The 23,814-nt window shown below is 44.9% G+C and overlaps 1 protein-coding gene across 2 annotated transcripts; it reads left to right on the top strand.

Annotated features, from left to right (window-relative positions):
• The first annotated feature begins 2,342 nt into the window (after positions 1-2,342).
• Positions 2,343-23,722, top strand: CALU (calumenin). 2 transcript variants are annotated; one of them, XM_070754508.1, is made up of 7 exons: positions 2,343-2,448; positions 9,603-9,838; positions 15,696-15,889; positions 17,364-17,530; positions 19,485-19,545; positions 19,725-19,924; positions 21,280-23,722. In XM_070754508.1, the coding sequence occupies exons 2-7, from the start codon at positions 9,612-9,614 to the stop codon at positions 21,382-21,384; spliced, it is 954 nt and encodes a 317-aa protein (XP_070610609.1). In that variant the 5' UTR covers positions 2,343-2,448; positions 9,603-9,611; the 3' UTR covers positions 21,385-23,722. The 2 variants fall into 2 exon arrangements, with proteins under 2 accessions (XP_070610609.1, XP_070610608.1); XM_070754507.1 differs by lacking the exon at positions 15,696-15,889 and adding an exon at positions 15,436-15,629 and having other exon boundaries at positions 2,367-2,448.
• Positions 23,723-23,814: the final 92 nt, after the last annotated feature.

Consider the following 23,814-nt stretch of genomic DNA (forward strand, 5'->3'; position numbering starts at 1 on the left):
CCAGATTTGTGAAGCTCCCTTCGAACAGTTTTTGTGGAAACTGGGTTCTGTACGTGTCTATTGAGCTCTGCAGTGATTTTAGGAGCTATGGTCTTGCGATCTGCTCTAACCATTCGCTTTAGAGTCCGACGGTCTCTCTCAGACAACTTCGACTTTCGACCAGACCTGTGCTTGGCTGAGGACGTTTTCTCTTCTCTTTCAAAAGCAGTCATTATTTGAAACGCCAAACATACCTCGGAGAGGGGCGGCATAGAAATCTAATATAATAATAATAATAATAATTATTATTATTATTATTATTATTATTATCATTATTATTATTATTCGGGCACTTTCTGTTACACTAGCGCCTGCCATTCAAGCACCAACAATTTGGCCTCTTTGAAAGTCTGAGAGGTCTTCCATTTCTAGAAGGTTATAACCCATTTCCTTAAATTTCTGTAAAAAAAAAAGGTAGTTTAAAAAAACGCATCAAATGACAGAATTAAAAAAAACATTAAAATATGTCAAGTTTTGATTGATTTGAACATGTTCAAACATTAGGATGCCAAAAAGTCAAGTGTTTCCATTGTTTTGTCCACCCCCTGTAATTAGCAATTAGCAAGAAAGAGAACTCCGGTATTTGGGGGCATGAAAGGGGAAGTGAAGGGAAGCTTTCTCTGAACCTATAAAGTGGTTGAATATGTGCATAAAAGGGAAAGTTTCAGGTTTCGTTATGACCGAACGGGCTAAAATATATGTCAGGAAGGAAAGAATCGGTGATAGCTAAGTGGCTGAGAATGAAATTAAAAAGCCACAGGTTGGTGAATGTCCCACATTACACTCCAAGTGGAAATTGCGGAAGAATCCAAGATCCGAGGGAACTCGGTTTCTGAGAAAACATTTGAACGGAGAAAGAGGAACATAAAACCATTAAATCACTGACATCTCTGGGGAAATATCTACAGACCCTTCGCATCCTGGATATCAGCCGCTCCGAGTCTCGGGAGAGGGTTGGCATACAAATCTAATAAATAATAATAATAATTATTATTTCAGCTTCTACCCACAAAAGGGCGCTACAAAGCACGGCACACCAGAACAACTGGAAACAAGGATGGTTTTTCCCCCCAGATGCCATCACTCTGCTAAACAACTCATTCCCTGACTATTGTCAAACTGTTCAGTAAGGGTGTGCATAATAAGGGTGTTGCAGAGCCAAGAGTGCAGTGATCCAATGTACACGCACACACATTCTGTTACACTCTCTTCTCTCCCTTTCTCCCTCTCTTCATTCTCTCCCTCTCTCCCCCTTTTCTTTCTCTTTCCCTCTTCTCTTTTTGTTTCTCCCTCTTTTCTCTCCCCCTCTCCTCACTCTCCCGCCTTTTCTCTCTCTTCTCTTTTTCTTCTCCCTCTCCTTCTTTGTTCTCTCCCTCTCCCCACTTTTCTCTCTCCCCCTTCTTTCCCATTCTTTCTCCCCCTCTAATCTCTCCCTCTCTTCTTTCTTTCCCTCCCTTTTCTTTCTCTCCTTCCCCTTCCTCTCCTTCTCTCCTCTTTTCTCTCCTTTCTCTTCCTCTTTTTCTCTCTCCCTCCTCCCTCTCCCCTTCTCTTTTCTCTCTCTTCACTCTCCCCCCTTTTCTCTCTCTTCTCTTTTTCTTCTCCCTCTCCTTCTTTGTTCTCTCTTCTTTCCCATTCTTTCTCCCCCTCTTCCTGACTCTCTCTCTCTCTCCCTTCTTTCTTTCCTTTCTTTCCCTCCCTTTTCTCTCCTTTTTTCTCTTCTTTCTCCCCCTCTCTTTTCTGTTTCTTCTCTCTCTCCCTCTCTTCTCTCCTTTCTCTCCCTCTCTTTTTCTCTCTCCCTCCTCCCTCTCCCTTTTCTCTCTCTTTCTCTCCCTCCTGCCTCTCTTTTCTCTGTCTCCACATATCACAGCAGGGGCTGGACTAGGGGATCTTCACAACGCTCCTTCCCTAACACGTGTTTGTTCGTGCTACTCTGACAGCATGACTACACCAGTGTTTCCCAACCGTGGCCCCTTGAAGACATCTGGAAATCAGCATTCGCTGGCTGGGGAATTCTGGGAGTTGAAGTCCAAATCTCTTCAAGTGGCCAAGGTCGGGAAACACTGGACTACACAACGATGAATGACACCGGCATGACAGATAACGATTGCGACACCCCCACAGAAACACCCGCCTCCACTCCGCCCTCGCCGCTGCCACGGCGGCAACTGCGGGGCCGTGGCCGCCGAGCGCCCCTTTTATAGCCTGCTCCGGGGAGGGGCGGGACCGTTCTCCCCCCGGCAGCCAATGGGAGAGGCTTTGCCGACGTTCCCGCTCGCCGTCCCCGGCCTGGGCCTCCGTCACGTGGGCGTTGCGCGCCTGCGCGGCTCCTCCCCTTTCTCTGTCGTCTGTTTCTTCCCCCGCCCGGCGAGGTTTTGCCGCCGCTGCTTCTCTCCGTCGTTGCCGCGGACGGTAAGCGAGGACGGTCGGACGGTCGGACGGTCGGGGAGAGGGGGCGCTGGATATGTGTGTGTGTGGGCTTCGGCTTCTTTTAGGCTGGGAGGGAGTCGCTCGCTCGGCGTGGAGGGCCAGGGGGTGGACTACACCTCCCATGCTCCCCAGCCGCGCCTGGCCGAGCCCCATGGGCTTTATAGTCCCCCCCACCTCCCGATTTTCCTCCCCTTCCAGGCCGGACAAGGTGGCTCGGGCAAAGGCCTCCCTCCCTCCCTCCGGCCAACTCACCCCCCCTGGCCGGCTTCCAGCTGCCCAAAGGGATCTCCCGGCCCCATCGTCCCCAGCGGGGGTCCCCCCCCTGTTTTTGGACGGAAAAGGAGGCCCAGGGGAGCCCAGGAGGAAGGAGCCAGTTCAGGAGGCGCGGAGGGGTGGGGGTCAAAAGGAGGACGCGCCCCTCACCCACCTTTTGGGGGTTCTCCTTTGGGTCCGCTCCAGGTCGGGGAGGGGGGTCCTGAAGAGAGAGGGGGGTCTCCTTTGGGTGCTCAGTCTAGCAGCTAGAGGGGGGAGGTCTCCCTGGTGGAACACGCTGGGAAGGGAGGAGGAAAAACTTGCTGACCCCTGGACTCCCAGGAGAGCCTGGGGGGGGGGGGGGTCCACTGGGAAGGTCTCAGCTGTTGAGCCGCAAAGATGGGACACACAGGGCTTCAAACTTGGCAACTTTCACACTTGGGGACTACGACGCCCAGAATTCCCCAGGCACAGTGGGGAGGGCAGGCAGGGAAGGGAAGGGAGGGAGGAATGGAGGGGAAAGAGGAAGGAAGGAGAAAGAGGGAAGAAAGAGAAAGAAGGGAGGAGGAAGAAAGAGGGAAGAAAGAAGGGAGAAAGGGAGAGGAGGAGGAAGAGAGAAAGAGAAAAAGAAAGAGAAAGAAAGAAAAGGAGGGAAGAAGTAAGGAAGGGGGAGGGATGGAGGGGAGAAGAAAGAGAGAGAAAGAGAAAGAAAGAAAAGGAGGGAAGAAGAAAGGAAGAGAGAGAGAGAGAGAAAAAAAGGGGGGAGGAGAAAGAAAGGAAGAATTCTGGGAGTTGAAGTCCACAAGTCTTAAAGTTTGGGGACCCCTGATTTCTGACCCCTTTGGGAGTGGGCCTCCCTTTGCACCAGGAGGAAGTTGGATTTTTTTTTGGGGGGGGGGTGTTGCTCCAATGCCTGCTTAGAAGGGGGCAACACACAGATTCCCTCCCCCCCACCCTCCGGGACAGCCAGAACCAGCTTGGGCCCAATTGTTCTGGGTGCAGAGCTTGTCTTTTACAAAGATGTATTTGTGTAGGTCAGGTGGGATCTCCAAACTTGGTCCCTTTAAAGCTTGTGGACTTCAACTCCCAGAATTCCCTAATCTGGCTGAGGGAATTCTGGGAACTGAAGTCTACAAGCTTTAAAATGGCCAAGTTTGGAGATCTTTGTTGTACGCCAGTTGAGGCTTTGATCTCTCGCAGGTCGAGACCAGGAGTCTCCAAACCTTGGCAACTTTAAAACTTTGTGGACTTCAACTCCCAGAATTCCTCAGCCAGCTTTGCCACGTGAGGAGTGCTGGGAGTTGAAGTCCATAAGTCTTAAAGTGGCCAAGGTTGGAGACGGTTGGGCTATACCAGGGGTAGGCAAAGTTGGCTCTTCTGTGACATGTGGACTTCAACTCCCAGAATTCCTCAGCTAGCATGATTGGCTCAGGAATAATTGAGTTGAAGTCCACAAGTCATAGAAGAGCCAACTTTGCCTACCCCTGGTCTATACTCACCAGGTAGAGGCCTTTCCCTAGCTGGACTCACCTGGTTCCACCTTCCCAGCCTAGTAAGTCTCGCCTCGAAAAAGAAACTTCATTCGTTCCGTGACCTGGTTCTTAAGTAGAAAAGTTTGTAAGAAGAAGCAATTTTTCCCATAGGAATCAACGTAAAAGAAAATAATGCGTGCAATTGGGGAAACCACAGGGAGGGTGGAGGCCCTGTTTCCTCCCAGGAGATTCCTAGAGAGACCCCATGGAGGCTTCTTCCCACCTTTTCCCTCCCTGTTTCCTCCCAGGAGATTCCAAGAGAGGCCCCACGGAGGCTTCTTCCCACCTTTTCCCACCCTGTTTCCTCCCAGGAGATTCCTAGAGAGGCCCCACAGAGGCTTCTCCCTGCCTTTTCCGGCCCTGTTTCCTCCCAGGAGATTCCTAGAGAGGTCCCACGGAAATTTCTCCCCACCTTTTCCGGCCCTGTTTCCTCCCAGGAGATTCCTAGAGAGGCCCCAGGGAAGCTTCTCCCCGCCTTTTCCGGCCCTGTTCCCTCCCGGAAAATTCCTAGAGAACCCCAACAGAGGCTTCTCCCCGCCTTTTCCAGCCCTGTATCCTCCCAGGAGATTCCTAGAGAGGCTCCACGGAAGCTTTCCCCCTCCTTTTCCGGCCCTGTTCCCTCCTGGGAGATTCCTAGAGAGGCCCCACAGAGGCTTCTCCCCATCTTTTCCGGTTGCAGTTTCGTAGACTTAGGTTTGTAAGTAGAAAATGGTTCTTGAGAAGAGGCAAAAAAAATATTGAACACCCGGTTCTTATCTAGAAAAGTTCATAAGTAGAGGCATTCTTAGGTAGAGGTCCCACTGTAGCTCTTCTATGCAGATAGTCCTCGACTTTTGACCAGGATTGGGCCTAATCTTGTCTTTGCTTAACAAAACAGCTGCTACGTGAGCTTTGCAAGATTTTATGAGCTTTCTCCCCGCAGCTGTTAAAGTGAATCCCAGGAGCTGTTAGCGACATGGTCATTAATTGCCCCCTTGATTTTGTTGGTCGGAAGGTCGCCAAAGGAGATGGCATGACTCCACATGCGACGGTCATAAACATGAGTCAATTGCGAAAACATCTGAATTTTAAATCGTGTGTCCATCAGCGGCTGCTGCAACAGTCGTTAAGTGTGAGAACCAGCCATAGGTCACTTTCCCCTCCAGTGCTATGTGAATGGTCACTAAACAAGGACTGCTTGTATATCCGGACGTATGGAGTGAATTTTCAGCTGCCTGTCATCCTTTGCCACCTCTTGAGGAAGTAAAATGAATCCCTTATCTCGTCCGTTCCCAGTTTGTGTCTCTTGTTAATGAATGAACAAAACTTGATTGCCAGGTCCAGGGATCGACTGCCAGGCTTCATGGTGGATTCATTCCAGGGAATTCCAGGCAGTGACTGGATTCCAGTGATATAAGTCCAATTGTGTTTAAAACCACCAGTCTCCTTGCTGGAAAGTTTGCTGAGTAAAATGCACTTTTATGACAATGGGGCTCTCCCCGCTGGTTATATTTTTAATATTATTTATGTATTTATTGTTTTATTTTTATTTTATATTTTATTTATCTTATGTTATATTTTATATTCTGTTTTATTTTATATTTTTATTATTTCATTTTATGTTTTAATATTTTATATTTTACTATTAAAATTATTTTATAAATATGTAAAATATTTTGTATTTTATTACTTTTCATGCCCTTTGTTGTAGTTTTTTTCTGTTGCTTTTTACATTTTCAATTTCTCTGGGTTCCTGCGCAGAGTTGTTATATTATTGTTATGTCAGTACAACACAGCAAACGAGATCACTATGCTGGATTTCGTATTTCATCACCAGTGGGGCGCTTCCCAAGCACCTAGAACTGCGTGATGCAGCAGCGAATTATGTTTGCCCATCCCAGTAAAGCGGCCTTTTGCAATTGACAGATGGAGATTTTGTCAATTCCGATGGTTTTCAAATGTCCGCTGAGATCCTTTGGCCCTGCGCCCAGCGTGCCAAGAACCACTGGGACCACTTTCACGGGCTTATGCCAGAGTCGTTGCAGCTCGATTTTTAGATCTTCGTATTTCACTAATTTCTCTAGCTGCTTCTCCTCAATTCTGCTGTCTCCTGGGATTGCGATGTCGATGATCCATTCTTTTCCTCCACAATCACAATGTCTGGTGTGTTATGCTTCACAATTCGGTCAGTCTGAAGTCCCATAGTAGTTTTGCTTGCTCATTTTCGACCACTTTTTCGGGCTTATGATCCCACCAGTTCTTTGCCACTGGAAAATGGTAGTTCCGGCACAAGTTCCACTGGATCATCTGTGCCACATCTGTTGTTGTTGTTGTTGTTATTATTATTATTATTACTATTATTAATTTGCATGCCGCCCTTCTCACTCCATAGGTAACGAGGTGGGTGTCTATATGGGTAGTTCTTGACTTACGACAATTCGTTTAATGACTGTTTGACGTTACAACAGCTCTGAAAAGAGTAGCTTAATAGAATAGAATTCTTTCTGGGCCAAGTGTGATTGGACACACAAGGAATTTGTCTTTGGTGTAGATGCTCTCAGTGTACCTAAAGGAAAATATACATTTGTCAAAAATCATAAGATGAAAAACACTTAATGATGGTCATAGGGATGAAATAAGCAGTCAGGAAACAAACAATATTAATAAAAATCTTAAGGATATAAGCAACAAGTGACAGTCATCCAGTCATAAGTGGGAGGAGATGGGTGATAGGAATGATGAGAAAAAGCTACTAGTAATAGTAGTGCAGCCTTAGTAAATAGTTTGACAGTGTGGAGGGAATTATTTGTTTAGCATTTGGGGAAAAAACCTGTTCTTGCGTCTAGTTGTCTTGGCGTGCAGGGCTCTGTAGAATGAATTTCTGCCTGCGGTATTTGCTTTGCTTATGAATAGTTCTATCTAGATGCATGCCTTCCTCTTTTGCTAAGCTCTATATCTCTCAAGTCAGGTATTCTCAAACTACGTTTTGAGGGTAGGAGTTGAAACAGTTTGTGTCCAGGATGCGAGGGGTCAGTAGATATTTTCACCGCCTTCTTTTTGACTTGTGCAGTCTACAGGTCCTCAATGGAAGGCAGGTTGACAGCCCTTAAATTCTGGGCTCCGTTGTGGTCGTTGGTCGAGGACCTCCCGTGTTAAACTCACAGAGACCAATATATCCGGTGATTTTGCTGTAGGATCCTTTAAACTGGAACCCGGTGCCATTCCAGGGACAAGCTGCTCTTAACCTACGTCAGTGGTGTGGTTGAATTTGTGGTCCCGAAAATAGCACAGCGTTGGAAGGACACCAATCCACCGGTCCTCATTGCCTCGGAAAGATTTCCTGACATTTTGAAGTCACCAGTTGGAATTTATCCAAGGTTCTTTTGGCTGTGTGATTGTGTGTGTGCGCGCGCACGTTTGTGCGCCTTGTCCCGAAAAGGTGGTGAAATATAAGTTGGCTTCTTTGCAAAGAGATCCATGCAGGGATCTGGAAGGATCCGAGAAGTTATAAATAGATCTGTAGGCTGGAAATGCGACCTGCATGGTCAGGAATGGGTGAAATGCATTTAAGCCCTGGGATAGCACAGAAGGTCCTCGACTTACGACACTTCGCTTAGTGACCGGTGTTACAACACACCGGGAAAAAAAGTGACAGGTTCATTTTATTATTATTATTTATTATTATTATTATTATTTATTAGATTTGTATGCCGCCCCTCTCCGAAGACTTGGGGCGGCTCACAACAGTAATAAAAAACAATAGTAATGGAACAAATCTAATATTAAAAAACATATAAAACCCTATCATTATTTAAAAAACCAAACAGCACATTCATACGAAACATAAAACAAAGTATAAAAAAAGCCTGGGGGAAAGGTGTCTCAACTCCCCCATGCCTGGCGGCATAAGTGAGTCTTGAGTAGTTTACGAAAGACAAGGAGGGTGGGGGCAGTTCTAATCTCCGGGGGGAGTTGGTTCCAGAGGGCCGGGGCCGCCACAGAGAAGGCTTTTCCCCTGGAGCCCGCCAAACGACATTGTTTAGTCGATGGGACCCGGAGAAGGCCAACTCTGTGGGACCTTATCGGTCGCTGGGATTCGTGCAGTAGCAGGCGGATCCGAAGTTTTGCACACTTAACGCCCTTTTCAAGCCTCCCACGGTGGTTTGATTTACATTGGATGTTTCACAGCTGTCTCATATTTACAACAGTTGCGTCGTGTGTGTAAGAAAGTTACACGCAGGACCGGATGATAAAATAATTACAAAGATATACCAACATTTTTAAAAATCTGACAAGATGGAAGAAATAGTAAAAGGTCCCATGATTGCATGGGCCAAAAATGTTGGACCCAATATTCACCTAGCCGACTGGGAAAAATCCTGGAACACTAACTGTAAAATTACAATATCTGCAGCATATAGAGAAAGCTACTACAAATTATTTTATAGATGGTATCTTCCCCATTCAAGACTGGCTAAAATGTACCCGAAACTGAGCGCAAATTGTTGGAAATGCAATAAAGAGATTGGCACTTTCTATCACCTGTGGTGGTCCTGTCCCAAAGTCAAAGGGTTTTGTGGAATACAGTGTTCCCTCGATTTTTGCGGGTTCGAACTTCGCGAAATGTCTATACCACGGTTTTTCAAAAATATGAATTAAAAGGTGACAGCCGGGCGCCGCCGCCCAGCGGAGCGCCATTTTGCGATTGTTTTTCTTTTTGCATGCATTAATCGCTTTTACATTGTTTCCTATGGGAAACGATGTTTCATCTTACGAACTTTTCGCCTTACGAACCTATTTCCGGAACCAATTAAGTTCGTAAGACGAGGTTTAATGTATATCCAGCCTTGGCCACTCTAAGACTTGTGGACTTCAGGTCCCAGAATTCCTCAGCCAAGGAATTCTGGGAGTTGAAGTCCACAGTTCTTAAAAGTTGCCAAGATTGTCATTTGTCATTGTTATTGTAATTTTTATATTGTTGTGAGTCCTTCGGGATTGGGCGGCATAGAAGTCAAATTAAATAAATAAGATTGGATCCCCTCTACATTGGAGCTGTCAAGATGGTCAGGTCAGGATTGACCCAGTGGATCCAATTTTGGTGACTTTTAAGACACGCGGACTTCAACTGTGCTGGCTGGGGGATTCTGGGAGTTGAAGTCCATAAGTCTTAAAAGTGGTCCAGGTCACCCGCTCCAACCTAAAGATGTTTTCTTTGGTCCGTCCTGGTTCTTCCAGGTTTCAATATTGCCAACTGACCTTCAGGTCTGGTCTTCAGTGGTCCACCAGCTCCTTGAGCCACACCATTCGTGACTCCCCACAGATGTCCCCATATTTATAACTCTCTGCGTGTCCTCTGCTTGAATCTTTTACCAGGACCTCACCATGGTGTTGGCTGTTCAACAAGTGGTCGGCTACTTGGCCCTGTGGGCCCTCTGCGTTCAAAGCAAGCCCACCGAGAAGAAGGACCGCGTCCACCATGATCCTCAGTTGAGCGACAAGGTCCACGATGACGGACAGAACTTTGATTACGATCATGACGCCTTCTTGGGGGTTGACGAAGCCAAGACATTCGACCAGCTGACCCCAGAGGAGAGCAAAGAGAGATTAGGGTAAGATAAGAGAACCTTAAACTGAATTGAAACTAGCCCTGGAATGGCAGCTTCTCCATGGTTTAGTCCAGAGGTCTTCAAACTTGGCAACTTTAAGACTTGTGGACTTCAACTCCCAGAATTCTCCAGTCAGCATAGCGCAATTCCTAACTTAGATGACGTTTCTGGCCTCTTCCAACTCTATCATCCATGGCTGGTGAGCAATTCTGGGAGTTGAAGTCCACAAGTCTTAAAGTTGCCAAGTTTGGGGACCCCTGCTTTTTAGTCTATGGTTTCCAAAATTAAGTTCCACTTTTTCTCCCCTAGAAGGCAGTTTATTTATTTATTTTAAAAACCCAAGTAGTTCTCGACTTATGACCATTTATTTAGCGACGGAAGATGCAACAGCAATGGAAAAAGTGACTTACGACCGTTTTTCCTCACTTACGACTTGCAGTATCACCCACAGTCGCATGACCAAAGTTCGGCTGCTTGGCGTCTGATACATATGGCGGTTACAACGTCCCAGGGTCGTGTGATCCACTTTTGCGACCTTCTGACAAGTGAAGTTAGTGGGGAAAGAGCCCGATTCACTTAATGATGACAGTGTTGCTAACTAACTGAGCAAACACAGGGATTTTTACCTCACAATTTTTATGCTAAATGTAACAAGCACAGGGATTTTTACCTCACTATTTTTATGCTAATTGTAACAAGCGCAGGGAATTTTACCTCATGATTTTTATGCTAATTGTAACATATGCAGGGATTTTTACCTCACGATTTTTATGCTAACTAACAAGCACAGGAATTTTTTTACCTCACAACTGTGGCAAACAAGGTCGTAAAGTGGAGCAGACTTCACTTAACAGCTGTCTTCGCTTAGAGAAAAGAAACTTTTAGGGCTCAATTGTGGTCGTAAAGCCAAGGACTTTCTGGGATTGCCCACCCATGAGCAAATTAAGTGTCACTCATGGCTTTTGACAGAATGCATTCTCCAAAACATTTGATTCTTTCCAGCTCATTTATTTTCCTTGCTGTTTTTTTAAAAAAATCTGGATTCTTAATTCCCAATGGGAATTGGGTGGCATAGAAGTCGAATTAAATGAATAAAAAAAATTAATTCTGCTTCTGTTTAACCCTCTGGATTTAAACTTGGTTTTTTCCTCTTCAGTTAGTACCGGTTTGCATAGCCACGGTCTCAGTTTCTTGGAAACCTGGATAGCTCATCTTTTTTTAAAAAAAAATAATTTTTATTAAATACATATATTAAAAAAAAGACAACATATGAACATACATTATACACACATAAATTAAATATTTTCAAGTTGTTTGACGTCCGCATTTTAGCGTTCTTATCTATATACAGTGGTACCTCGTCTTACAAACGCCTCGTCATACAAACTTTTCGAGATACAAACCCAGGGTTTAAGATTTTTTTTGCCTCTTCTTACAAACTATTTTCACCTTACAAACCCACTGCCGCCGCTGGGATGCCCCACCTCCGGACTTCCGTTGCCAGCGAAGCACCCGTTTTTGCGCTGATGGAATTCCCCTGAGGCTCCCCTCCATGGGGAACACCACCTCCGGACCTCTGTTTTTGTGATGCTGCAGGGGAATCCCAGCAGGGGAATCCCAGCAGCACAAAAACGGGTGCTTCGCTGGCAACGGAAGTCCAGAGGTGGGGTTTCCCAACGAGGGGAGCGTCAGTGATATCACAGCATCGCAAAAACACAGAGGTCCGGAGGTGGGGTTTCGAGGACTTCGGTGTTTTTGCGATGCTGCGATTTCATTGATGCTCCCTTCGCTGGGAAACCCCACCTCTGGACTTCCGTTGCCAGCAAAGCACTCGTTTTTGCGATGCTGGGATTCCCCTGCTGGGATTCTCCTGCAGCATCGCAAAAACACAGAAGTCCGGAGGTGGGGTTTCCCATGGAGGGGAGCCTCAGGGGAATCCCAGCAGCACAGAAACGGTCGCTTCGGCTGGCAAAAGGGGTGAATTTTGGGCTTGCACGCATTAATCACTTTTCCATTGATTCCTATGGGAAACATTGTTTCGTCTTACAAACTTTTCACATTAAGAACCTCGTCCCAGAACCAATTAAGTTTGTAAGACAAGGTATCACTGTATTATACGTTTGTATATCCGTACATATAGTCTTGTATAGGGAGCCATTTTTCATTGTGAGTTTTCTTTCCTCTTTTGCATCCATTTATACCATGTGGTCGAGGTAGAATAACAGTCCGAATCTTTTTTGTCGTTCAATTCCATGGTTAACCGGCCCATTTCTGCACAATCCAATTTTTAAGAATTGTCTCTTTATCTCCAGGTACTGTACTTTTGAGTCCTTCCATTTTTGTGCATAGGTGATTCTAGCTGCCGTCACAATATGTAGCAGTAAATATTTAATATTTGGGGGGTATATTTTCCTAGTAATACCTAGCAAGAGTAGTTATCAGTGGCACCTGGCCACAAATAGATGGGCTAAAATATATCCAAATTGTAATCAGATCTCCTGGAAGTGTAAAAAGGAAAAAGGCACCTTCTTTCATGCATGGTGGACGTGTCCCGAAACTAAAAGAAACTTGGAAAAACCTTCATAGATGGTTACAAGAAATAACGGGAACCATGGTTGGATAGCTCATATTTTAATTTTGCTGACATGCAAGTAAGTGGCCACCCTAGAGAAAAAGAAGAATTTAGGGGTAACATGATAGCAGTCTTCCAGTATTTGAGGGGCAGGGCGAAAATCAACAGATGGAAACTAACCAAGGAGAAAAGCCATCTGGAATTGAGGAGAAACCTCCTAGCAGCGTCGACAATTAACCAGTGGAACGCCTTGCCACCAGAAGTTGTGAACATTACTGGAGGTTTTTAAGAAGCGACTGGACAACCAATCCTTTGTCTGAAACGGAATAGGGCAGTGATTTTTAATTTTTTCCCTCCACTCCAAATGCATACAAATCCAATAAACAAACAAACAAACAAATAAATAAATAAATAAATAAAGTATCAATGCATATACCTTGCAAAGATCTCAAAGACAAACATTAATCTCACATTTCTTAACCAATCTCTTTTATACTCGTATCGACACCCCTATCTTAACTATCTTAATGTCATTTGGCGGGCCCCAGGGGAAGAGCCTTCTATGTGGCGGCCCCGGCCCTCTGAAATCAACTCCCCCCGAGATTAGAACGGCCCCCACCCTCCTTGTCTTTCGCAAATTACTCAAGACCCACCTTTATCGCCAAGCATGGGGGAGTTAAGTTATCCTTTCCCCCTAGGCCATTACAAGTTATGCATGGTATGTTTGTGTGTATGTTTGGTTTTACTATAAGGGTTTTTAATTGTTATTATTAATTGGATTATTACATGCTGTTTTTTTACCATTGTTGTTAGCCGCCCCGAGTCTGCGGAGAGGGGCGGCATACAAATCCAATAAATAATAATAATAATAATAATAAAAGTACAATACAATGCAACAGCAATAATAAGAAGTCAATCTAAATAGCAAATTTTAAAAACCCCATTAGCAATAATATATTGCTAATGAAATTAGATTCTCTTGTTGTCCCTTCCCTTTTTATATTGCATACCATCATCCTTTAACTATTAGTATGCACTTTGAAATTAATATTTACCTTATCCTTGTATTATACTTTTATTTTATTTTTCTCTGAGTCTTCGGAGAGGGGTGGCATACAAATCTAATAAATTATTATTATTATTATTATCATTATCATTATCATTATCATTATTATAATTATGTCAGTACAACACAGCAAACGAGATCACTATGCTGGATTTCGTATTTCATCACCAGTCGGGCGCTTCCCAAGCACCTAGGACTGCGTGATGTAGTGGTGAATTATGTCTGCCGATCCCAGTAAAGCGGCCTTTTGCAATTGACAGATGGAGATTTTGTCAATTCCGATGGTTTTCAAATGTCCACTGAGATCCTTTGGCCCTGCGCCCAGCGTGCCAAGGACCACTGGGACCACTTTCACGGGCTTATGCCAGAGTCGTTGCAGCTCGATTTTTAGATCTTCGTATTTCACTAATTTCTCTAGCTGCTTCTCCTCAATTCTGCTGTCTCCTGGGATTGCGATGTCGATGATCCATACTTTCTTTTTCTCCACAATCACAATGTCTGGTGTGTTGTTGTTGTTGTTGTTGTTGTTATTATTATTATTATTATTATTATTATTAATAATAATAGTTTTCCCGGAGCCTACAAATCTTTAGTCTTTTAACTAGCTTTATTCTGATTGATGGATTAAATAAGGGAGCTGTTTTCTTCTTTATCTGGGCACACTTAAGGAGGGGCTTGGTATGCCAGTATATTAATTAATATACTATTAATTAATATTAATGGACATTAATTAATGTCCATTAATACAATGCGCTTAATCTCCCTGCTTGTACGGCGTCAGCTCATGAGAGGCCCGGAACAGATCCAACCTTTGGCTGAGAATCTCTTCCCCACCCCAACCTTCTCCCTGTGCAAGTGTCAACTCGAAAGAGGAGTGACAGCTGTGGTTATATTTGGCTCTTAACGTGGACGCTTCTCCTGCTCCAGAGATTGGCAGGGTGGAGAGACAGACTCATGGGCTTTGGAGTCTGCTCTTACATCAGCTTTTTCAATTTTTTTATCACCCGGGGCTGTTTTGAGAAGGGAATTCTCTCTGGATCGAAGTTTCTAGTTTTGGGTTGAACGACAATGGATAGATTGATGGATATTTATTTATTTATTTATATTATTTTATTCTTCTTAATTATATGCTGCCCAACTCTTGAAGGACTCTTGGCGGCTTCCAGCAAGAAAAAAAACTAATTAAAAACAATTAAAAATAATTAATTAAAAACCCTAATAACCCTTATGTAATGCTCACTTTAGAGCTATAGATTGGGAGAGATGATCGATAGATGAAGAATTCTGGGAATTGATGTCCACTCCCTTTAAACCGGACTGAAGAATTCTGGGAACTGAAGCCCACCCCTCAAACCAGACGGAGGAATTGTGGGAACTGAAGTCCACTCACCTTAAACCAAACTGAAGAATTGTAGGAATTAAAGACCACCCTTCAAAGCAGATTTAGGGGATTATGGGAATTGCAGTCCAATCCATCTTAAAGCTGTTGAGATGAAGAGATATTACTCTCCTGGGCCATAACAAACTGGACATTTGGGGGTCTGGTCTTCTGGTCCTTTCCGCCCTCCCTCCTCCATCTCTCTCTCTCTCCTCTCTTTTCTCTCTCTTTCTTTTTCTCTTTTTCTCTCTCCCCCTCCCTCCTTCTCTCTCTCCCTCCCTCCTTTCTTCTCTCTCTCCCCCTCTCTCTTCTCCCTCCTCTCTCTCTTCCTCCCTCCTTCTCTTTCTCCCTCTGTCCTCCTCTCTCTCCCTCCCTCCTTTTCTCCCTCCCTCCCTCCTCTCTCCCTCCCTCCTTTTCTCTCTCCCTCCCTCCTCTCTCCCTCCCTCTCTCTCCCTCCCTCTCTCCCCCTCCCTCCTTCTCTCTGTCCCTCCTTTTCTCCCTCCCTCCTCTCTCTCTCTCCCCCTTCCTGAGTGCCTGCCTCCTCCTCCTCCCCTTAACGCTTTTTCTGCCTCCCCCCCATACAGAAAAATTGTAAGTAAAATAGACGGCGACCGGGACGGGCTTGTCACGGTGGAGGAGCTGAAGGCCTGGATTAAGTTTGCCCAAAAGCGCTGGATTTTCGAGGACGTGGAGCGCCAGTGGAAGGGCCACGACCTGAACGGGGACGGCCTGGTTTCGTGGGAGGAGTATAAGAACGCCACCTACGGCTACGTCTTCGGTAGGTCCGCTCGGCTCCCCCCGAGGCTCAACCTTGCTGCCCCCCCTCCCCACTTTTGTCTTGTAGCGCCATTGTGAGCAAAATAGACACGGATAAGGATGGGTTTGTGACCGAGGGGGAGCTGAAGGACTGGATTAAGAAGGCGCAGAAGAAGTACGTCTCTGAGAACGTAGCGCGCCAGTGGCAGGAGTATGACTTGAACCAAGATGGCTCCATCTCCTGGGAGGAGTACATGAATGTCACCTATGGGACTTACCTGGGTAAGGGGCAGGTGCGCGCGCGTGTGGCAGCCTTGTTGGGAAGGGCTGTGAGTGGCCCACGGCCGGCTCGGGGTCGCGGGCTTTGAAGAGGATGAGACGGGTCCGTCTGGGTGTCCCAGGAGGGAAGTGTTATCAATGGGAAAGTGAACCCAAGAACAAGGGGGCCCAATCTGAGGTCAGTTTATTTATGCCACCAGGCTTGGGGGTGATGTGATGTGATGTGCTAGTGCCTGGAGGCTGGATGGGTGTCAACAGACTCAAAATCAACCCAGACAAGACGGAGTGGCTGTGGGTTATGCCTCCCAAGGACAATTCCATCTGTCCGTCCATTACCCTGGGAGAGGAATCACTGACCCCCTCAGAGAGGGTCTGCAACTTGGGCGTCCTCGTCGATCCACAGCTCACATTAGAGAAACATCTTTCGGCTGTGGCGAGGGGGGCGTTTGCCCAGGTTCGCCTGGTGCACCAGTTGTGGCCCTACCTGGACCGGGAGTCATTACTCACAGTCACTCATGCCCTCATCACCTCGAGGTTCGACTACTGTAACGCTCTCTACATGGGGCTACCTTTGAAAAGTGTTCGGAAACTTCAGGTCGTGCAGAATGCAGCTGCGAGAGCAATCATGGACTTTCCCAAAAATGCCCATCCAACACCAACACTCCGCAGTCTGCATTGGTTGCCAATCAGTTTCTGGTCATAATTCAAAGTGTTGGTTATGACCTACAAAGCCCTTCATGGCACCTGGCCAGAATATCTACGAAACCGCCTTCTGCCATATGAATCCCAGCAACTGGTTAGGTCCCACAGAGTTGGCCTTCTCAGGGTTCTGCCAACTAAACAATGTCGCTTGGTGGGACCCAGGGGAAGAGCCTTCTCTGTGGCAGCCCCGGCCCTCTGGAACCAACTCCCCCCAGAGATCAGAATTGCCCCCACCCTCCTTGCCTTTCGTAAGCTGCTTAAAACCCACCTCTGCCGCCAGGCATGGGGGAATTGAGATACTCTTTCCCCCTAGGCCTTTACAATTTTATGCATGGTATGTCTGTATGTATGTTTGGTTTTATAATAAGGGTTTTTAACTGTTTTAATATTGGATTGTTATATGCTGTTTTTATTACTGTTGTTAGCCGCCCCGAGTCTATGGAGAGTGGCTGCATACAAATCCAATAAATAAATAAATAAATAAATAAATAAATAAATTAGATCCCAGCCTCTGGCCACTGAATGCTTAATATACTTATGGTTTGTATTGAATGAATGATTTTGATATTTAGCTTTTATAAATATTTGAAATTGACTATATTAATTGAATCCAACTGTATTTTGTACGCTGTTTTATTGTTGACATGTTGTGAGCTGCCTCGAGTCCACAGAGAGGGACGGCATACAAATTCAATAAATAAATAATAAATAAATACGGTCGAACGGTGGCCTGTAGTTGCCTCTTCGGTAAACAACCCACCTCTTGCTGCTGCAGATGATCCAGATCCCGACGACGGCTTCAATTACAAGCAGATGATGGTGCGGGATGAAAGGCGCTTCAAAATGGCCGACCAGGACGGAGACATGGTGGCCACCAAGGAGGAATTCACCGCTTTCTTGCACCCGGAAGAATATGACTACATGAAGGACATCGTCGTGCAGGTGGGTGGGCCTGATTTCTGACGGTCTCCAAATGGGTGACTAGGATTGATATTCCTGGAGGCGTTTGTAATCTGGCATGATTTAGCTTTACTAGATAAATAGTCAAAGCAATGGAAACTGCAGTTTAATGTTTCCAAATGTGAAATAATGCACTCGGGGAAAAGGAATCCTCAATCTGAGTATTGTATTGGCAGTTCTGTGCCAGCAAAAACTTCAGAAGAGAAGGATTTCGGGGTAGTGATTTCTGACAGTCTCAAAATTTATTTATTTATTCAATTTTTATGCCGCCCTTCTCCTTAGACTCAGGGCGGCTTACAACGTGTTAGCAACAGCACTTTTTAACAGAGCTAGGCTATTGCCCCCACAATCCGGGTCCTCATTTGACCCACCTCGGAAGGATGGAAGGCTGAGTCAACCTTGAGCCAGTGATGAGATTTGAACCGCTGACCTTCAGATCTACAGTCAGCTTCAGTGGCCTGCAGTACAGCACTCTACCTGCTGCGCCACCCCGGCTCTATGGGTGAACAGTGCGGTCAGGCGGTGGGGAAAGCAAGTCGAATGCTTGGCTGCATACCTAGAGGTATAACAAGCAGGAAGAGGGAGATTGTGATCCCGCAATCTATATATATTTGCCACTTTTATAGTTATATATTATATTATATATTTGTTTTCGTAGATTTTCACGGGTACAGGTATGACGGTCTTGGTATATTCGAGTTTCTTCCCGTGTAGGATTTAGAAATTTATATATATACATGCACATACACACATATAATTTTATATATATGAATCACATGTTTTTGCTGAATTTGAAAATTAAGGAAGACTAGGATAGATCTATTTCGGCCTTATTTTGGCCTCATCAGTTAGCCATACCCTCCCTGGGACTTGAACTTGCAACCTTTGCCTTGTAAGGCAGAGAATTAACCTCTAGGCTACAGTATCCAATCCCTTCAGCTATGTATATATGTATGTATGTATGTTTTTTGCTGGGGATGCGTTCCAAGACGACCTGTGAAAAACGAATTTCCGTGAAGTAGAGGAAATATATTTTTTATGTATTTAAGGAGTATTTGGACTTTTAAACCCACCCTTTGCATGAAACAGTCATTCTATAATGTTTCTCAGCTGGAACTACATGGGATGTCCTACCAGTTTCTTTAATAGAGTACAGCAGTACTGTAGAAGAATTTTATGCATTTTTAATAGATTTAAATTTTTTAATGGATTTAAGCCCCCTTTGAAAATCCATCAAGTAGTGAATCTGCAAAAGATGAACCGTGAAGTAGCGAGGGATTATTGTATATATGTCACGTGTTTTTGCTGAATTTGAAAATTAAGGAAGACTAGGATAGATCTATTTCGCCCTTATTATATATAATATAATATAGTAATATAATATATAATATATAATATAATATAATATAATATAATATAATATAATATAATATAATATAATATAATATAATATAATATAATATAATATAATATAATATAATATAATATAATATAATATAATATAATATAATATAATATAATATAATATAATATAATATAATAATATTATATTAATACAATACAATACAATTACAATACAATACAATACAATACAATAACATACAATACAATAAACTATTGTATTTATTACATTATATTATATTATATTACTATATTATATTATATTACTATATTATATTATATATAATAAGGGCGAAATAGATATATAATATATATATATAATATTATATTATATATAATATATAACTATATAACTATAAAAGTTATATATATATATATATATATATATATATATATATATATATATATATATATGTCACATGTTTAAGCTGAATTTGAAAATTAAGGGAGACTAGGATAGATCTATATATATATAAAACCACCAAAGTGGCAAACAAAATGAATAACACTGCCTCTGATTTTTTTCCCCCTACAGGAAACCATGGAAGATATCGATAAGAACGGAGACGGCTTCATTAATTTGGATGAATACATAGGTGAGTCTTCGGAGAAGGGCAGCAAATCTTAATAATAATAATAATAATAATAATAATAATAATAATAATAACAACAACAACAACAACAACAACAACAACAACAACAACAAACAACACTAATAATAACGCTACTGCTACTGCTACTAATAATGCTGAGCCTTCCGGCGTTCCTTCCGCAGGCGATATGTACAGCCACGACGGCAACACGGAGGAGCCCGAGTGGGTCAAAACGGAACGGGAGCAGTTTGTGGAGTTCCGGGACAAGAACCGCGATGGGAAGATGGACAAGGAAGAGACCAAAGACTGGATCCTGCCTTCCGATTACGACCACGCCGAGGCCGAAGCGCGGCACCTGGTTTACGAGTCAGATAAGGACAAGGTGAGAGGGCTTCTTCCTCCGGGCACCTGCCTCTCGTCTCTGGCCCGGGTTTCTTCTCTCTCTCCTGCTCAGCTGAGACCCCAGAAAAGACCCCCCCCTCCCCGTTCTTCCTCCTCCAAGCGAGGCCCAGGGGAACTAACTGGCCGCAGGGAGGTGTGAGGCAGGAGGCGGTCCCATCAATAGTCCGGCCCTGAGCTATTTAGGGCTTTAAAGGTGGTAACCAACACCTTGAATTGGCCTCGGAGACAGCGCGCGTAAAGTTGGAGTAATACGGGCATACCTAGGTATAGAGAAGGGATATAAGAGAAGGAAAGGGAATGAAAGGGAGGAATGAAGGATGGAGAAGAGAAGGAAAAGGAATGAAGGTAAGGAATGAAAGATGAAGAGGAGAAGGAATGAAAGGGAGGAATTCAATTCAATTCAATTTATTAGATTTGTATGCAGCCCTTCTCCGAAGACTCGGGGCGGCTCACAACAATAATAAAAACAGTATAATAATGGAACAAATCTAATAATAAAATTATATTAAAAACTCCAACAATTTAAAAACCATACAACCCATACATACCAAAACATAAAATATAAGAGAGCCTGGGGGAGATGTCCTAGTTCCGCCATGCCTGGCGATATAGGTGGGGTCTTGAGTAACTTGTGAAAGACAAGGAGGGTGGGGGCCGTTCTAATCTCTGGGGGGAGTTGATTCCAGAGGGCCGGGGCCGCCACAGAGAAGGCTCTTCCCCTGGGGCCCGCCAAACGACATTGTTTGGTCGATGGGACCCGGAGAAGGCCAACTCTGTGGGACCTTATCGGCCGCTGGGATTCGTGCGGCAGAAGGCGGTTCCGGAGGTATTCTGGTCCAATGCCATGAAGGACTTTATAGGTCATAACCAACACTTTGAATTGTGACCGGAAACCTATCGGCATCCAGTGCAGGCCACGGAGTGTTGCAGAAACGTGGGCAAATCTAGGAAGCCCCACGATGGCTCTCGTGGCCGCATTCTGCACGATCTGAAGTTTCTGAACACTTTTCAAAGGTAGCCCCATGTAGAGAGTGTTGCAGTAGTCGAACCTCGAGGTGATGAGGGCATGAGCGACTGTGAGCAATCGGAATGAAGGATGGAGAAGAGGAGGGAGAGAAGGAGAAGGAGCGAAAGGGGAGGAACACTGGAGACATTTCATCACCCAACTAGGGAACCTCCTCAGTGCTAAAAGGCAGCAGGGGTTTGTAGAAGAGGCCCTCGGCGTTCTTCGAAGCTGCTCGTTTCTTCCGCAGACGTTTCGTGACCCGAGTAGGTAATGCCATGAGGGTCTTGCCTCGGTTGTTTTTCACCTTCGCCTTCTTTTCCTTCCCACAGGACGGCAAGCTCACGCGAGAAGAAATCGTGGAGAAGTACGACCTGTTTGTGGGCAGCCAAGCCACGGATTTCGGGGAGGCCTTAGTACGGCACGACGAATTCTGAACCAGGAATCTCCCTGTTATTTTTTTATTTTTATTTTTTATTTTTTTTAAAAAGGAAGAGGTCGGAGGGGGAGTGTTGGCATTCCCGGGGTTGTTTCTTTTTAGGATTAACACAAGAAAAGTCTCACTTATCAAGACTCAAGTTTCAGCCCAGGACGGGTGGGGGCGCCGAGAGGAGAACCAGCCCCTCCCCTCGCTTTCCCTTTCACCCCCCCCCCCCCCTGTCCACCCACCTCCAAGGTGGGAGGTCAATATTCTTGAAACGTCACGTTTGGGTTTGAAAATCCAAAGGTTTTTTTTTTTTTAAAGAAAAAATTGATTTGCATGTTCTTTTATTGTCTTTAACAAGTTCGGTTTTTATTTTTGTATTTTTATTTTGGTTGCGTGTGAAATGAAGAAACGCATCTCCCAAAAGCCCATTGGGGGGGGGAGCGGCCTTGTCCCCCAATTAAAAAAAAAAGGGTCGGGATTTTTATTTTTATTTTAGCCACAAAGAAAGCCAGAGAACAAGACGTGGCCGAGAGGCAGGTGGGATCTACAAAGACACCCCCCCCCCAAATCCGTTTTTCATTTTGTCAAAGAAACCGACGAGAGAATTTGGGGGGGCTCCCGTTTAGCTTTTCTGTCTCCGGGCTCCCCAATTTGAAGGCGCCTCTCCTTCGCTGCCCATGCCTCAGTTTCCCCAGCCGTCCCTCCAATTGCATCATTTGCAGCCTGGAGAGGCCGTTCAGGGATTTTACCTCTGTGAATAATAATATTCAAGCTGGGCTGATCTCTGCTTGGTGCCTGTCCCAGGCTCGGGAGAGACGTGTTGAAGAGGCGAGGCCGAAATTGGACTCTGTCCCAGGTTGAAGTAGCCAACCTGCCTTCCTTCCTCCCTGACCACCATCTGGCAATGTTGAAAAGTTCAATCTTTAGAAGGGGCAGTGGGACGGCTGGCCGATTTTAAGGACGCCCGGAGTAATTCTGCATTTTTGAAGTGCCTTTTTAAAAATAAAAATAAAAATTTGGAAAGCAAGTTTGCCTAACTCGCAGGCCAAAACATTACTCCTAAGAACGAGTGCAGAATAGGAAGGCTCCTGAAAATTAAAACACACCGCCCTTCTGTGCTTTCTGCCGTCCACGTCGCTTCGGGTGGGGAGTTGGGAAGACAAAGAGATACCCCCCTTCCAGACCCTGACCTGAAGCTTCTCACCCTGGAGAAGTCAAATCTGCCCTCTTATCCCTCCGCTCCATGCTTTGAATTTTGGAAATGATGCCGTCTCATTTCCCCCCCGAAAAAGTATTCTCAAGAAATATTTTGACGGTCCTTTTTTTCCCTTAAACTTTGCCCCCTGTTCAGTGCCTGTTTTGTTGAGGATTTGTGGGGTTCATTTCGACCGCGCTCGTCTGGATCTCTTCTCTCCCGAAAGCTGAGTTTTTGCAAAACAAAATAATTGCTTCTTCTCGCCCGCAAAAACTTCCTAGAACACTAATTGTGAATTTACTAGCAAATGGTTTTCCCCGAATGTGGTGGTGAAACCACCCCGATAGCCAAAGGTGGAAGCTTCCAAACAGTATTACTTCCTGGTCAGTTCCCCCCCCCCCCCCATCCCTTTCTGAGTGCAGTGGGAAGGAAGAGATTCATTTTGATGACACTAAAATCTGGCCACGGATTTGCCACCGGAGGGGTGGCGCTCGGCTAGCAATCCATTGTCGCAACGAGGCTATTGTGTTGGACAATTTTTTTCAGGGAAGCAGGTGAAAGCATGAAATGGGCCACCAATCAGTAGCCCCGCCAGGTGTATCTCTACCTGTAGAATGCCCCTTGGTATAGATCAGAGGTCATCAAACTCGGCAACTTTTAAGACTTGTGGATTTTAACTCCCGGAATTCTCCAGCCAGCTGGAGTTGAAATCCACATGTCTTAAAAGTTGTCGAGTTTGATGACCTCTCATATAGATCTTGGCTTCTCATGGTCGGGATTTTTTTGCAACTGTGGCTTGGAATGCCCAATCCGTTCTTCGCTGTACAGGCGGAGCGCGAGCTTTGTTGTCGTTTTACAACAGGTTTGGGACAAGTCTCGCAACACGTCTCATTTTTTTTTATTTTTTACGATTTCGGCGGTGTTCCTCGTTGGATGTTCTTCCCGTTAATTCAAATAAAGCTGATGGCGAAAGGATAGGATAGGGAAAGAGAAAGGGAAAAAAAGAATAAAAAGCTTCTTTCTCTCCATCCATGCAATTCTTCCGTCGCCAAATCTTTTTTGAGAAGGCTTTTTTCTTAATACGGCATCCGTGGAGTTTTATATAATGTACCACACACAAATGGTGTCTTAATAAAAAACTGTTTACATCCTTCTTGACGTGTTGTGTGATTTGCTGTTTCCCCCTCTTTATTCGATTTTTATGCCTCCCTTCTCCTTAGACTCTCTTCCCACCCATTTTTGCAC

Source organism: Erythrolamprus reginae, chromosome 6 (assembly GCF_031021105.1).
Source record: "Erythrolamprus reginae isolate rEryReg1 chromosome 6, rEryReg1.hap1, whole genome shotgun sequence".
NCBI lineage: Eukaryota > Metazoa > Chordata > Lepidosauria > Squamata > Dipsadidae > Erythrolamprus > Erythrolamprus reginae.